Below are 16,473 nucleotides of genomic sequence, written 5' to 3'. Positions count from 1 at the left end.
AAATCATATCGTTTTCTTGAAGATGAGGCGGGTCAAGGATGCTATTGGGTCTTGCTTCGAATACTGTTTGCTGATTGGTTCAGTCACACGTCAATCAGAAATATGCTGTTCCTTTTTCCTGTGATTCCGCCCTTGGCTGGGCTGAAGCCGAACAACTGTCTCCGCTCTCACTAGCAGGAACAGTGTGTGTCGGGGTCATCTACTGTTTCGTTAACGTCAGGTTAAGACATACTGCACCGTCTTAAGGAAGTAAGTACGTGAATTGAGTCTTGTGGCAATTCGTATTTGTTTTAAGCTTTGGCGCTTTTCCTGGTTAGCTTGTCTAGCTACAGCTAGTGGCTTGAAGCTTTAGCGTTAGCCGCCACATCTCTCAGTCTCACGCTTCGGTGGATTCAACAAATCTTGCGTAAAGTACTGACACCACCGCACCTTCGCCTCGTATTTACTTTTAAAAAAATAGTTATTTGTGGACGTTTTTGTAGGCGTCTTTAATACGAGGTGACATGAATAACAAGAAAAAAGTTAGCTAACGCATGACTCGATAGCTTGCTCTGTAAGATCGAAAGTTGCCATTGCTGTAATGTATGAAATCTTCCTAGCAGTATTCTTATTTGCATAATGTTTTAGTCGTTTTTCGTGTATTTTGACCACTAGTTTCATTGCTTGTTACTAGTACGTCAGACTATAGCTATGCACGTTAGGAGTGGAGTTGATCAAACATTGTGCCCATCCCTGTGTGTGTAAGCCAGGCACTATTAGAGAACTACTAACTAAGTAGAGAAATGCTGCCTTTTTTAAAAAAAAATTAATTTTAACACTATTTTGTCATCCTGAACCTGGAGGGATTTACTTTAAATGGGATGGCTCGCTCATTTAGTGGTTTAAACAACAGATTGTTTTTAAAGTACAAGGATCAGTGCATCTGTGGAAGAGAGAAGTAGTGACACTCATCATGTGAAAGAACAGAAGCCGTCATCTGAAGAGGCGGTTTAGCCAGCAGGCCTCTTAGTAAACGAAGGGTGTGGTCAATGTCTCAAGACACGTTTTTCTTTTTGTTTTTTTTACTTGGAGCTAAGCATTTCTCCTTAGATTTGACAGGAGGCATTTGCAGAACTTGAAAAACATGTGTTTGAAACTGTTGTGCTCCTGATATTACATTAGTCCTCGCCCTGCTCACGATACCTGTTTCCTCAGTAGTGTTGCTGATAAACTGGTATTTTTACACATATAGCTGAAACCTGGCTGTGAGCCACAAAAGCAAACAAACTTTTAGCTGTGACGAGATGTAAAAGTACGACTGAAATCTAAATCTGGTTTAATTTTTGTGCTATGAGTCATTTCAATTAATCGTCATTATATATTTATGTGATTTGTTCGTTTAAAGTGGCAGCTTAGACTCAAATGAATCCCACATGATTGTTGAAAAACAACTCATCTTCCCGGATGACTCTGGCTTCAGCTGAACAACAGTTTATTTGTTTGGTAGCTACTGACCAGCTGTTTCTGAATCTCTGTTCTCAGAATCAGAACATTAAGCATTTTCCCACTCTGGGTTCTTTGCTCCATCTGTTTTCCATCATTTTGATCACACTAATGAATCAAACTGAAGAGCTAAAACCCAATTTGCACTGTAAAACGGAGTCGATGGGAGGAGGAACTGCAGTCTTTCCCCATGGGACTTAGCTGGGTCAGTCTTTTTTTTTGTGTTTTCTGCGTGTTGTTCTGTTATCTAATTTTATTCACACACCATTTCTTGTAATATCCTCTAGCTACTAGGTACTATTTTCACAATTTCATACCGTGAGTGGTTGTCATGGATCAAATCATTTGCGAAAAAGGAAAACATTTGTTTATGCAATAAGTGAAATATCTCTTATGGTTTTAAAAGCCATTACTATTGGAAAGATGGGAATGTTTTCCTGCAGTGGCTCAGTAGGTTGGCCAACGATTGAAGATTTGGCGGTTCGCTCCCCGCTCCCCCAGTCTACTGTTGTGTCCTCCTTGGGCAAGACACTTCACCATCTCTGCCTCCAGTGTTGCTCCACTGGTGTACGAGTGCGAATCAATGTCTCGCTGATGGTCAGAGTAGGCACATATTGGCAGCCACGCCTCTGTCAGCTGTGGCAGCATCAGTAAGTTACCATCACTAACAATGAATGAGGAGTGATGAATAATCGACACACTGTGAGCACTTTGAGCATCTGGAAAAGCGCAGATTAATCCAATTCATTAATATTATTATTAGTAGTAGTAGTTCACAGGTAAATAAGGGCAGACTCGAGGTGGGTGTCCACTACACACAGTATTACTGACTTTGAGCCATCTGTTGTCTTCAAGGATTAGTAGAGTGTTGAAGGAGAAAGGAAGCCATCAGACTGGTCTGTGTGTCTCCACCTGGGCCTGAGCCCACCCTTTACCACGAGCATTTCAGTCTGCATGCTCCATTACCCCTGTCAAAGTACAGGGAAATGCATTATTTATTTAATGTGGTCAATGAAATGCCAGTGAAATATAACACCGGAGAAAGCTGGAGGCTAAAATGCTGTGATCAGTAACTCTTGTTGTGTTGTGTGTTTAGCATGCAACTTCTTACTTTGTTTTCCTGACATTAATTTTAGTATTATGTTTGGATTATGGAGACTCCAGGGGTGGTAAACACTTAAAAACATATTTTCCATCCCTCTGGACATTTTACACTAGATAATAAAGGCAATAACATCCCCTCTAGAAAGAACAGTTAGTTGATCCTTGCATGTGATTTTTTTTTTTTTTTGCTGGCAGATGCAGGTTATTAAAAAACTGAATTTATAGGCTTGCATCTACTTACTATAGTCCTACTCGGTCATCTTTTGATCTATTGTAAAAGCGTTTCCAGTGGTCTTTTATTTATAATTATGCTGTTTTTTAGCTAAAAAAAACTGTCATTTTCTAGGACACAGTCTCTGCATTATCAGAAATTTGCTTCAGAGATGTGGTTGAGACCATTGGTGTGGAGTAAGCCCACCTCCACTTCCTGTCATCCATATGTTTACTCTCTCTCCCGTTGACTTACAGCCTCTCACACCCCCAACTTAACATAAGAGGTCCAAAAAAATTTCGAGTAATGTCTGAGTTGTCCAGGTCTACAGTTTCAAACCACCTGCCAGCTTAGACGTGGAAAACAAAGACGAACATGGATGTAGTTGTCTCCAAATGGATACATCAGAATGGAGAGCTTGTTGCTTGCCGAAGTTACTTGTATGTCACACTTACAAGCTTCATTTTTGCGTCTGCTCCTGATTCGCAACAATTTGAATACAAAAATACTCAGAAATGCAATTTTAATTTCAATTTTCTTTATTTTCTTATGTCCTCCATCATGAGAAAACTGCCACAAGAGCATGTTTAAACACCAAAAACGTCATTTTCTTTGGAGTGGGATTTTACATTAAATGAAAGAAATCAATTGGTACTGTTGTTTCTTTAGTTCTTCTCTAGGATATATCACTGACTTGTACAAGATCAAATATTTCTGCCATTCATTGGCTTTATGGATTTCCTCAAATTGTTCAGGTTTAGCTAAGATTGTACCTCAGATTCTGATTGGAGTAGACTGCGAGTCCCAACACAAGTGCATGTATATCCCAAATTTAAAATCCTTTTGAAACATTATATTTATTACTTCATTTTCTTTGTAGCGTTTTTAGTTTTTTCCCATTTTATTTGCAACACCAACAATCAATATTTATAACATAGATTTACAGATTGATCCGTTGTAAGTGCAGCATCATAAAACCGTAGTCCCATGTACAGTTGGTGCCATCAAATGTCAACGTATTCATACGCTTTCATTAAAGTCATCAGTGACATTTGAGCGGGGCTCCATCTGCTGGCAGTCAAACCTGCAGATGCCCCTCCTGTTATCATTTTATGTGTCAGCGCGTGCAGCAGACTGATGCAAAGGGAGCACTGAAGCATTAGCCCAGAACAGAGCTTGGATTGTGAGGACAAGAAGCCAAACATGAGGAGCTCCGGGATCATCTGACAGTTCTCTGCTGTGGAAAAAAGGAACATTAATGTCCTAATTATACACATAAACTTTGTTTTTCTTCTCCTCTCCTGCTGTATTTGTGTTCATGTGTGGTTTTACGGTTACAGTGGGGAAGCTGGAAAAGATGAGGTCATTTTGTCAGTGGACCGTGGTCGAGTAAAGGCTTAAACTCTGTTTGAGAGGCTAGAGATTCAGGCTTTAATCTAAACTGTATTCGAAATACATTTTATATTTAAGTACACTTGCATTTGTTGAGTTTAAATCCCTGTCCTGTTTCTTCTCTGATGCAGAATCTGTTGTAAAACGTACATGTCAGTTCTGTCTGTCTTGTAAATCTTATGGGAGCTATGTTGAGTCCTGAGAAAGCTCTCCCTCTGTTCCAGCAGCTTGGATGGGTTGCATCATTGCAGGGCTGTTATTAAATCCAGCTGTGCTTATTGTTTCAGAGGGAGGGGATGAACAATGTGTATCCCGCTTCTCCATAGTCTGTTGCTGTTGTTTTCAGGAATTTTTTATTCCGTCACTCACAAAGAACTTGTGTGTTTTCTTATTTCTATTTTTTTTTCCCTCAGGCTGCTCACTGTCCTGGAGCAAGAACCGCGTGGCCCCGTTTGGCGTTTCTTAGCAATTCAAGGCCATCATGGCGTTATCTTATAAGAAGGATCTCGGCAAGTACAAGGATCTAGATGAAGATGAAATCCTCAACAACTTGTCGGCGGAGGAGCTCAAACAGCTGGAAAACGCACTGGAGGAGATGGACCCTGAGGTGAGGCTTCAGTGACTCCCACTAAGGAGTCTGCATGATCCATTACACACATTACAACAGGCATGTGATGTGCGTTAAAGAATGCTCTAATATGGCATTCACACTGAACTGTTGCTACCCAATACTTGGGTAGATGCCCACAGTTGGAAGAGGCTTGGTGTGAAATGTCAGAGGTGCAAATCTGGTGAACTTTTCTCCAGGGTTTCTTTCACAGCTCTATTGTGACACATGAAAAACTTGGTGTCAAAGACTTCCAGGTGGGCACAGAAACAGCAATTATTCATTTCTCATCCATGATCAATTTTCAATCTTTTGGCACTTCTGTGAATTAAAAAGAACGGCATCCATACATCACTACCAAATCTGAGTCTCCGATTGGTCAAAGTTCAACTAGTTTAACTTTTAAGCGTGTTCAGTGGCTGCATGTTTTTTATGTAGAGCCTTAAACGGTTGTAGAAAACTGCGTAGCGGCGTGTGAATGCTTATGTATTGAAAGCAGAAACCCGAAAGACGCTATTATGGGTGTTGACATCTCAGACTGATCTGAGATAACAATCAGACTTTTTATTGAAAGTGGTCGCTTGAACGCGCGTTGCTGAGGGCGGTTTGAACGTAGCTTATAATGTCACGTCGGTTTTTGGTTTCTTCAAACCCCCATTCCAAAAACTTTGACGTGGCTGTTAAATCAGCTGAATCTTGCATATTTTTAACCGTGTTGCTGCCATTACTGAGAAGCTAGAAAGTATTGATTCAAATGAGGCTATTCATTTAAAAGACTGGACTTTTCTAGACTAAAACTAATCTGACCCAGGTTTTCAGTAAAGGCAAGTCCAGGAATAGTGAGAGAATATACAGGAGGCTGACCTTGAGGATCAGGGATTGAAAAACTGCGTCCGTATTGGACGATGGCAGGTTGGGTCAACAAATCCAAGCTTCCACTCTCATTTGTTTACCGTCACAAAGTTTACAGAAGGAAGAATTTCCTGTTCAAGTCTTGAAACACGTTAAACTGGTTGGTATAGTGATTGTTTTGGGGAGATATCCTGTTCAAAGTGTTAGATTTTAGATAAAGATGGCAGAAGATGCATCTCAATCAGATTTAAACCATAGAAGTGATGTTCATTTTTGCTTACACTTAAACAGAACTGAAGATTTGAAGTTGTCGTTTACTTTTGTGTTTTTGTTTTTCTCAGAATGCTCTGCTACCAGCCGGTTTACGCCAAAAAGACCAGACGACTAAAAGCACTACAGGACCATATGATCGGGACCGCCTTCTCAAATACCTGGAGAAAGAAGCCATGGAGCACAAAGACAGAGATGACATAGTGCCCTTCACTGGAGAGAGAAAAGGTATCTAGGTCCACTATTGTTCTTACCAGCTTACATTTAGTTGTTCTTATGTTAAAGAAAGATCAAATCTGATGATGAAAAGAGAATTTGAAATAGCATTGTTGGAAAGTTGTCTAGTAATTCCTAAAAAAAGCACCAAAAGAAAAGCAGAAGTGAATATGCGTCAGTATTGATCGATCTGATGTCTCTGCTCACACTCATGCATGCTGTACACTATCTTTATTTTCAAGCTTTTTTTTGGTTTACCTTTAAATCTAAAAAAAGCAACTCTCGTCTTTTTGTCATCTGAATGCACATTCTGTGTATATATAATGTTTTAAAAAAAAATACTTTTAAATCAGTTAGTCACCTAATGTAATTATAATTAGAGGAAATGGATGGAAGCTCGCCGTCTTCAAGGTTCTCTTCTTACATAAGGGAGTCAGGTTTAATGTTGGACCCCCACAGTCACACAGCTAGATCTTCTCCTCATGCTGCATTTTTAGATACAGATTCACACCTTACATTTCATTTTATTTTTACTTCAATTTTTACATTTTTGTATCGTTTTTTTTTTTTTTACTTTAACCTATGTATCAGGCTAAAGTATGTATTGACGCAGCAAGAGATTATGTTTGGGTGGGGTAACCTAAGGAATCTTCTGACATTCCCACGTTGATGTGTTTTCTGGACCTTCCCCTCATGACAGACTGTTGTTGCATATTAGCCCTACATGCCCCATGAGGGAGGCAGACGGGGTGTTTACTCGTGAGCATCATCAGCCTTTATTAGGACTGTAAATGAATCTGTTAGGTTGATAGTACTATCAAGATTTGATTGTTTTAAAGCTGTATTTTAGTGATCAGTCTTTTGTATACAGTTTAACTGTCTGAGTGTCCTAAATTTCTCAATCTGAACTTGGGTCCTTTGGTTGAGAAAGCTGCTGTAGTCTTTGGTGTTTATTTTGATTTTCACAATGATTGTTCATCTTTTAAAATATGTACTTAAATGAGGGATGAAATATTTAAAAAGTATATTGTACTGCTGTTTGATCATCTTTAACTTCCAGACTACTGTCTTTCTGTCAGCATTTTTTAATGCACCAATGAATGGAGCCCGTCTGATAACATAGTACACAAAAAAATAACAACTTATAGCCATGTGATGGTTAAAAAGGGCAAACAAAATAGTAGTTTTTGGTCATAAAGTAGTTAAAATCTGTGAACGGCCATAATTTGTTCTTACGTTTAAACCGTAAGAAAATAATAATTCATGACCAATAAAATAGTTTAAACTTGTCAAAAAAGTTTAAATTTGTGGCTAAAAAATAGTCAAATTGTGTGAATGACATGACAATGCATGTCTGTAAATAATGAAAATAGAAATTGGTGTACTAATTATTCAAATCAACATAATTTCAACATAATCTGTTGGGTTGATAAAGAGTGAAGCTACGTGATGACAGATGTTTTATTTTATGCTGAGAGTGAGCTACAAATGCTTTCGAGAAATCCTCGTTTTGCAAGGAATCATCCTTTCTGAGAGTTTTAACTGGATTTGTGAGAGCCTGGTTGCTTTACTGCTTTAAATATAGCAGAATTGATTTCTGTAATTTTCTTTAAAGCTTGTTTAGGGTTGATGAAACTCTTATGCTCTCTGTTATTGGTGTTGCCAGCATTTATTTTTTTAAATATTGTGTGATACTCTTAGAAATTATCAGTTAGTGCTTTTTTCTTAAGAAAAAAAGAGCAAGAGAAGTGATTAAACATGCTGGAACACTTTGGAGTACTTCCTTTTTACAGAGGAAGGAATTTTTCTTTTGGATCTCTAGGGATTCTAGACTTACTCCCTCACTGGAGAGAACATATAAATAAAACTGATGTCTGTTGTTGAACTGCGACGTTAGAAATGATGCAGGGTGTGTGTGTGTGGGGGTGTGGGTGTGTGTGTGTGTGGGGGGGGTGTGTGTGTGTGTGTGCTGGATGTTTTCCTTTCTTCCCTCAAAGGAGCAGCATGATGGATTTCAGTGGGTCTGTGGAATGTAGTTGTTTCACTTCCACTTGTTATGCTGCACCCCTCCTGCTGATTAATTCGGTAGCCTCGAATGTTTGTGCTCGTACTTTCATTTAATGGACGCGTCAGCGGAAAACATGAAATGCGCCAACGTCACAGCAACTGCTGCAGTGGGAATATACTTGCTGATAAAATTTTCCATAGTCGACATCGGCATTTCCAAGTCCTCCCGATTGGACATGAGTATGGGAGGGGAAAAGGCCACAGTGGTGGGGGATTGGTAACAGCCAGGTCTCTGTTTGTGTCTTTGAAGTCGATTTGATGGCTGCATTTTAAGACGGTAAATGAACAAAAGGAGTAGTTCCTAACCTGAAACTGAACACATGGAAGTTTACTGAGGCAGAAGCTGAAAGGGCCAACGCCCGCACAAGGCTCTCAAGCAGAAACATCTCCTTTTTTACATGGGGGAGGCACCTGTTGTTGTTGATGCTATCTCACAGCAATATATGCATTTCTGTTTCTGTGTTGAAAGTTTTTTTTTTAATTATTATTTCTAATAATCTAAAAATCAAACCAACCTTTTCAAGTTTTTTCGGAGGAAAAGTTGATTGTTCCTCAAAATCTGTTTTTGTGGAGAATCCCTTTTCTTCCCAGTCAAGTCGTCTTTTGATTTATTTTAAAAGTGTTCCCTTTATCGATTTTGTAGAGCGGCAGTAGTTCAATTGAAATTCAACTTTGAGTTGTCTCAGAGACTGTTGGCGTGGAGTAAGCCTGGCCTCGTTTCCCATCATCGCTTTGTTCGCTCTCTCCCGCTAGCTTACAGTCCCTCAAACCCCCAACTGTAACATTACAAAAATCCATCCAGCTGGACAGTTTTGAGCCAGATGCCAGCTCAGATGAGGAAAATGAAGGTGTACATGGTTAATAGTCGTCTAGAAATGGATGCATCACAATGGATCAGAGCAGGGAGCTTGTGGCTGAAGCTTCTCCATCACACCTCCAAGCCTCTTCCAACGTCTGCTCCTAATTCACAATGATTTGACTAAAGGAATACTCAGAAGTCCAATTTTAGTTTAGTTTTTTTACATTTGTCCTCTGTTGTGAGAACAAAGAACAAGTTAAAACCACTAAAAGCACCATTTTCATTGGAGTGGGTCTTGAATGTTGTCATTTTAAGGTTAATCATAAATAGTGTCTTCCTGTGGACCTCTGCAGAAGGCCAGACTCTCGGGGCTCTAGCTTTGTGTCCCTCTGCTTCCCTACATCCTGAGTTAAATGTCACTCCAGAGGGGCTGGCTCTGAAAGCTGCCTAATGACTGTATTTACTGTTTGCTGGTTTCAGGAAGGGCCAGAGCCCCCACCATGGGACCAGTTTCAACTGTTTGACTGGTTTGAATTAGGACAGAGGGAATGTGGGGGCTGTGTAGAAGGGCATATACTGGACTGATCTCTCTGTCATCTGGAACAGCTTGTTGGATCAGCAGTTCCTTTTAGATTAGACCCCAGTCATTGTTCAGCTGCTTCCTTTGGACTTTCCGTTTCTTGGATAAGATTTATGAAAGCGATTCTGTAGCATAATTAAAAATAAAAGTCTATACCAGAAATGCTTTTTGATTTTCAAAATGAAGCTGCATTTCTTGACTCAAAATTAAAAAGAAAAAGCAATCCGTCAAAATGCTTTTTCTTTTTCTTCTTCAACAGTGCTTATTCTGTCACTTAATTAAAAGGATAAAGAAAATGGGCGGGGCGGTGACGTCAGTGCTTTCTCCGTGTGTCCGGCTGCTAACAGACACATATTAGGGGCAGTGGAGCTTTGTGTTAGCGGCAGAGAAGAGGGCTTTGTGATGGTTGTGAACTCCTGATGATTGTACATAGCCAGAGTTTGGGATCGCGGGGTTTCGCAAGGCCGAGGCGACTGCCGGTCCGAAGACAAAGCTAGCCCAGGGAGGTGCGTCCGAAGGAGGACAGCAGAAGGCGGAAATGCTGCTATGTAGGCCTGAGAAGCTGTGTGCAATCATCAGGAGTTCACAACCATCATAAAGCCCTCTCCTCTGCCACTAACACAGAGCTACATGCCTGGCCGCACTGCTCCTAGCATGTGTCTCTTAGCAGCCGGACACACGGAGATAGCACTGATGTCATCGCCCCGCCTCCCCGCTGGAAACGCTAAGTGGAAATGCTAAGTGGAAATGCTAAGTGGAAATGCTAAGTGGAAATGCTAAGTGGAAATGCTAAGTGGAATTGATAAGTGGAATTGATGAATGCGATAGTTTTTGCAGGGTGGATGTGAAAATGAAAATGCAATCCCCTCTTTGCATTTTCATTTCATTTTAATTATGACACAGAATAAGCGGTTTTAAAGTATAAAAGGAAAAAGCTTTTTGAAGTATTGATTTTTCATTTTAATTTTGAGTCATTTGATGGAGCTTCATTTTGAACATTAAAAAGCATTTCTGTTAATCCATTTTAACTGTCAAATTAGACATTTCTAAATGAATTTTGCTACACATTTACCAGAGAACATTTTGAAAATGAAATGTCAAATACCATTTTCTTTATCCTTTTAATTAAGTGACAGAATAAGCGGTGTTGAAGAAGAAAAAGAAAAAGTATTTTGACGGAATGCTTTTTCTTTTTAATTTTGAGTCAAGAAATGCAGCTTCATTTTGAAAATCAAAAAGCATTTCTGGTTTTGACTTTTATTTTTAATTATGCTACAGAATCGCTTCCATAGAGATCGGTTGTTGGGGCACAACTCCAGCTGTCATACTTGGACGTCATTCAGCTTGACTGAACCGCAAATCTTAAATAAATGTGTATTGCCACAACAGACCTACTGTTCTCTATACACATTTGTTAAGCACTCCCTTCCTCCTTTGAAGCATTATTGCTAGAATAAATGTTGGGACTCGGGTTGAAGTTTTTGTTCTGTTTGGTTTTTTAAAGACCCACTTTAATGAACATGGGGTTTTGAGTGTTTTTTTAACATGATCTTGTGACATTTTTCCCACGATGTAGGACATCTTTTGAGAAAATGAAGCCCAGAATTGCATTTCTGAGTATTTTTAATTCAAATCATTGTTTTGAAAAATGTTGTTTGAAAAAAGAGGTTATTTGTAGCGTGGAAAATACATGGAGCTCCGCTCCATTCGGATTCATCCACTTGCAGAAGAATAGATCCACGTCTTTGTTTTCCTCATCTGAGTCGGCATCCGGCTCAAAACAGTACAGCTTCGATATTGCTGGCCATGTTTGTTGCACTGCTAATGTTAGCTTGAGGTTGTGAGGGGCTGTAAGCTAGCGAGAGAGAGTGTAAACACAGGGATGATGGGATATGTGTTGGCCTTACTCTGTACTGGAAACGCTTTTAAAACGTATAAAAAAAAATGATCGGAGTGAGATTTTATGTTGGATGCAAATAAAATGTTAGTGCTATATAAATAATGTAAACTCTTTTAGCTTCTTGTTCAGACAGTCACTGTGTTTTATGGACCTGTTTGCTTGTGGACCTCTACACTCTAACTGTTGTCTGATGACTGTGGGATGACTTGGGCACCGGAAGAGAACGCAGGGGATTCATGCAGCAACATGAAACTCCTAATATGATCAGCCTTTAGGAATCACGCCTTCTCTGTATGCATCAACATTCTCTCTTGATGGATGCTTTAAAGAAGGTTTCTTAAAACCTTTCTCTACAGGCAAAGCTTTTGTTCCTAAGGAAAAGCCAATGGAAAGCCGTCAGGAGGAGGTGACAAACCTGGATCCAGAGCTGGAGGAGGCTCTGTCCAGTGCCACAGACACGGAGCTGTGCGATCTAGCAGGTAAAAATAAATGCAAAGTTTGTAGTCAAAAGGCCTCCAGAAGCTGAACTCTCCATGAGGGTTTCACTGAAAAGGAATTTGGATCCTGAACTTGGCAGGAGCAGGAAAGAAAGCTCCATTCTCCCTGACTTTCTCTGGGCTCAGTCTGTTGGTACGAGAGTTGACGGATGGAAAAGTCAGACCACTCCTCTGCCACCTCATTCAAATTTTATTCTTTTGGTCATGACTTAATAATCCTCCTGCACAACTTTTGCAGCGATCCTGGGTGTTCACACACTGGTCACCAGTAATAAGACGTACGACGGGACTGGAGCTACAGAGGGCCACAACAGTGAGTCGAATGAGGAACTGAACGCTGCTCAGAAGTTGGCATGCAGTCCAACTTTTGCTGCTTTTTCTCCAGATGTAATCAAAGGGGAGAAGATGAACCCAGTGTTTGACGAGCCTCCTAATCCCACTAACGTGGAAGAAACTCTCCAGAGGATAAAAAGCAACGACAGCTCCTTAAAAGAAGTCAACCTCAACAACATTAAGGTGAAACGGGGACGTCCTGTGTGCATCTATGACTGTTACACTCTTGACTAATCGCTGTGTCCTTTGATTTTTGCAGAACATTCCTATTCCTACATTAAAAGACTTTGCCAAAGCAATGGAGAAGAACACGCATGTCACGAAGTTTAGTCTGGCGGCAACGCGCAGTAATGACCCCGTTGCTGGGGTGAGATAATAATAATAATAATAAACTTTATTTGTATAGCACCTTTCCAGATAAAAATCACAAAGTGCTTCACAGTACAACACGATAAAACAACAGTAAAACACAGATGGAGGGAGGGGGCTCCTAATAGCTTTGTTTACACATGGCAGCTCTGAATTTACGCTCTCTTGTTGTTTTTGTATTCTCGTCCTTCCCTTCCTCCATCTCCCAGGCTTTTAGCGACATGCTCCGAGAGAATAAGTCGCTGAGAAGTTTGAACCTGGAGTCAAACTTCATCACCGGCGTCGGAGTGCAGGCTTTAGTCGAAGCGTTGCGAGACAACGACACTCTCACAGAAATCAAGATTGACAACCAGGTGGGTACGACATGCGAATTCATCCACATCTGAGGGCTGAAAACTCTCCAAATCCGCACACAGATGTAGGTTGTTGTGGCTTGTGTGTGCGTGGAATGGGAACTTCCAACTCCAGATGGAATCAGTCATTTATGAAGTGTTACCAAGGCGCTTCCTGTAGAAAACATGAAAAAGAGGCGGCTCCACTGGGATAGAAACAGATTTTGTTTTAAGGAAGTGTCCTTATGTTTACATCATGCTTTTTACAATGGACAACTTCAACGTGAATATGTATTTATTCATACTTCAGCCTGTTTGATTGACCATAAAGTCTGTCTGTCACTAGTTAAACCTTTAAAACTGTTGTGAACTTTTTGGTAAAAGATTGTTTTACTTCTTATATTTGTATTTGTTTAGCTGCCATTTTCTGCTTATTTCCCTAAAAGATTCTGTTTGCATTACTACACAGCACTCCTCTGTTCTATACGGGGGGGGGGGTGTGGCCTGCACAAAGTTTAAAAGTCGAATCAAGCAGCTCATTTTCCACCACATATTCACCCACCTCACCTATTGGGACAATGCAGAAATGAAGCAAACACAGTTTTTAGGCCACATGTAGTGTTTCCTCGCTTTATCCGGGTTTTGGTTTTGCGGTTCATTTTCAGTGCAGTCTTGCATACTTTTTTTTTTCTTTAAACAACGGACTTTGTTCTGCTTCCTCTTTGGCTGAAGACTATGGCCAAATCCATAGAAATGTTTGCTCATGAGCAGATCTTTGGTTCCTACAAAGGTTTGAACTTTGAGAGGTTAAACTAAAGAGTGTGAAAATGTTCATGTCTGACTGAGAAAAGTGTAGAAAATGTGCAGTGAGGGGTTTTACAGCCTTCAAACATCTGGAGTCCTACTTTGTGGATTTCACCTATCGTAGGGGATTTTTAGAACAAAAAACCAGGGAACTCTGCATTCCAAAACCGTTTTAAACTCACTTTGTGACTTCTAATCTGGATTAAATGCAGCTTTGTTTACCTTCTGCAGTGAAGGGGTACAGAGGTGAAGCTAATTTGCAGGATTTAAAAAGAAGCCTTTCTGTTCAAAAGTGTCAAAACGAATCTCTTCCCCGCTGTTTGGTCCGAGTACGTTTGATTCCGGTTTAGAAAACTGAAATCTGGAAAAGATCTTTTTTTTTTTTGATGAAAATGACTTCAATGTGTTGATTTCTGTGTACTTCAGAGGCAGCAGCTGGGCACCACTGCAGAGATGGAGATCGCTAAGATGCTGGAAGAAAACAACACCATATTGAAGTTTGGTTACCATTTTACTCAACAAGGGCCTCGCTCCAGAGCGGCTGCAGCTATCACCAAGAACAATGACTTAGGTATGTTTCACGCGCCAAAAAAGAAGGATTTTCATGTGTTGTGGAATCATTGGAATATTGGGGCAGTCTTCTTATTGGGGAAGAAACATCTGTTTCTTCCACAAGACAGCAGTGACCTCTACTCTCTCTTTTAGCCCCTCCCCCTGTCAGAGCCGCGATAGCACAGGTCTGATGCATGGGTGTGTCGAGGCTTCAGCGATAACAATGACCTCTCTCACGGTGTTTGAATGAAGCATTCACTGCAATAACGGGTTGAAATCGAGCACTGCGTGGTGATGACATCACACCTCTGGGTTTCTGTTCATGCTGACGCACGCGGTTGTAAACGCTGACTGTTGCTCATGATGACTCACTTCTCTGTGGATAACTAACAAGCATTAAGAAAGATTCCTGGTTAAGAAGCATGCTTTCTTATAGATCTCCTGTTTAGTTTTTAAACGTTGTTGTTTTTGGGCCTCACACCTTCATCCACTTTGTTTCTCCCTCTAGTCCGCAGGAGGCGACTGGAGAAGGACCCGTAGGCGCGGACGGCCAACGCTTCTTCCAGCCGATTCAGTTTTTCATCTCATCGTGTGGAATACTTCCGGGCGGCATCCTCGTCTCGCCTTACTGTGCGGAAACTCTTGTGCCAAACGTGCGGGGCAAGAACATGCATCTGAGAAAAAGGGGAACAAACTGGAAAAAAAACGCCCTCTCCTGTTCACATGTTCAAACTTGTTTTTTTGTGTTTTTTTTTTATGTCTTTGAAGATGTAAACCTTATTAGGTTTTTTAGTACTTCCCATTCCCGTTGCTTCTTTTTTGAGCCTTCACATTATGTTCTGACATTCCACTCGCTTTTTCCTTTTTTTATATATACAACCCTATTATCTAACTAATTAATCATAACCAAGTAACAAAAATCAACTAAAGCCCTCCCCTCTGTATATTTTGCTTTACCGATTCCTGTCAAATTCTTGAATTAAAACCTGCTGATTCTAAACTGTCACCGTCTCTGATCGGATCTTCAGAAAGTGGAAGGCAGGGTGTTGTGTTGAGGACAGAAGAATGCTAATAGCAGCAGAGATAGTGAAGGTTGATGTGACCAAGGCGACTTAAAGTTAGTTCAAAACCTTCTCCTGGGTTTGTGTAAATTAAATACTGTAATTATTCATATTTTAATGCTCTAAATATCTTGTTTGGGACGGTTCTGATTCTTTTTTTTTTTTTGCCTAGCTTGATGGGTTTTAATCAAGCAATACGCAAAAGGTGATGTTAATTCCAGTTAAAGCATTGTTTGCTCAATTATGCCAAAGACTAATGCGTTCAATGTTTAACAAAAACCGATCACTCTAGCTGTCTTCGCTTTGCCCTCCACTGTTTCTGTGGAACTCAAATGCTCATTCCTAGAAGACGCAGACGTCATCTAGTCATCCTTAGATTGAATCTGGAGCAACCGCTTCGATATATTTCACCAGAGCTTAGTAAAAGTGAGGCGTCGTGGTGATTTTGTCCGTTTGCATCAAGTTACAGGTTCTTGCTCACACAAATGTGCTTCTAAACCGGATTTATTCAGGCCATACTTGAACTTGTATATATTGTTTCTTGGCGCGATGTGTTGGCATGACTTTTCCACCATGTTTCTTTGACCAAAACAAAACATCTGCAGCATTTTGTTCTTGGGACGTTTTATAACAATGCACTTTTCTGTGGTTGTGTCTGCTGTTTCTTCAAAACTTTTTTTTTTTGTTTTCTTACATTCCTTTTTTTATTTTCTTGTGAACAGTCTGTTCAAACGGAAACCGCTTCTTTGTGGGGCTTGTCTGTGTTCTGCAATTCATATATTGTATTTTTAACTGCACAGTACCATCTCAAGTTTAAAACTGTACTCATACAGATGGATACACACAGTCTGTATTGCATAACCTCATAAGTCACTGCTGAGATTCTGTTTTTTGTTCTAAAACCCAGGTGTTCACACAAAGACATTGTATTATAAAGACACAAAACTGGTTAAAAGCACTGCTGAATATAAGACATTCTCTACAATAAATGTTTTTACGTAATGCAGTCGTGTTTTCAGTCATTTGATTTATTTTTTTTATTTTT

General features: G+C 40.2%; 1 protein-coding gene across 3 annotated transcripts; it reads left to right on the top strand.

Annotated features, from left to right (window-relative positions):
* The first annotated feature begins 71 nt into the window (after positions 1-71).
* tmod2 (tropomodulin 2) lies at positions 72-16,434 on the top strand. 3 transcript variants are annotated; one of them, XM_020712573.3, is made up of 11 exons: positions 76-249; positions 4,603-4,796; positions 5,990-6,146; positions 11,837-11,959; positions 12,216-12,290; positions 12,363-12,493; positions 12,570-12,677; positions 12,889-13,032; positions 14,242-14,386; positions 14,521-14,552; positions 14,876-16,434. In XM_020712573.3, the coding sequence occupies exons 2-11, from the start codon at positions 4,671-4,673 to the stop codon at positions 15,131-15,133; spliced, it is 1,299 nt and encodes a 432-aa protein (XP_020568232.1). In that variant the 5' UTR covers positions 76-249; positions 4,603-4,670; the 3' UTR covers positions 15,134-16,434. The 3 variants fall into 3 exon arrangements, with proteins under 3 accessions (XP_004066959.1, XP_020568232.1, XP_078800403.1); XM_078944277.1 differs by having other exon boundaries at positions 108-246; positions 4,604-4,796; XM_004066911.5 differs by lacking the exon at positions 14,521-14,552 and having other exon boundaries at positions 72-249.
* The last annotated feature ends 39 nt before the right edge of the window (positions 16,435-16,473 follow it).

The sequence above is a fragment of the Oryzias latipes genome, chromosome 3 (assembly GCF_053564925.1).
Source record: "Oryzias latipes strain Hd-rR chromosome 3, Olatipes_Hd-rR_3.1".
In the NCBI taxonomy this organism is placed as follows: Eukaryota; Metazoa; Chordata; class Actinopteri; order Beloniformes; family Adrianichthyidae; genus Oryzias; species Oryzias latipes.
This window is presented reverse-complemented; position numbering and strand designations above follow the sequence as displayed.

Coding starts and splice junctions, on each gene's coding strand:
- tmod2 (XM_020712573.3), top strand. CDS start 4,671: ATGGCGTTATCTTATAAGAAGGATCTCGGCAAGTACAAGGATCTAGAT. Junction 11,960..12,215: donor GGAGCTGTGCGATCTAGCAG/GTAAAAATAAAT, acceptor CAACTTTTGCAG/CGATCCTGGGTGTTCACACA. Junction 12,678..12,888: donor GTAATGACCCCGTTGCTGGG/GTGAGATAATAA, acceptor TCCATCTCCCAG/GCTTTTAGCGACATGCTCCG.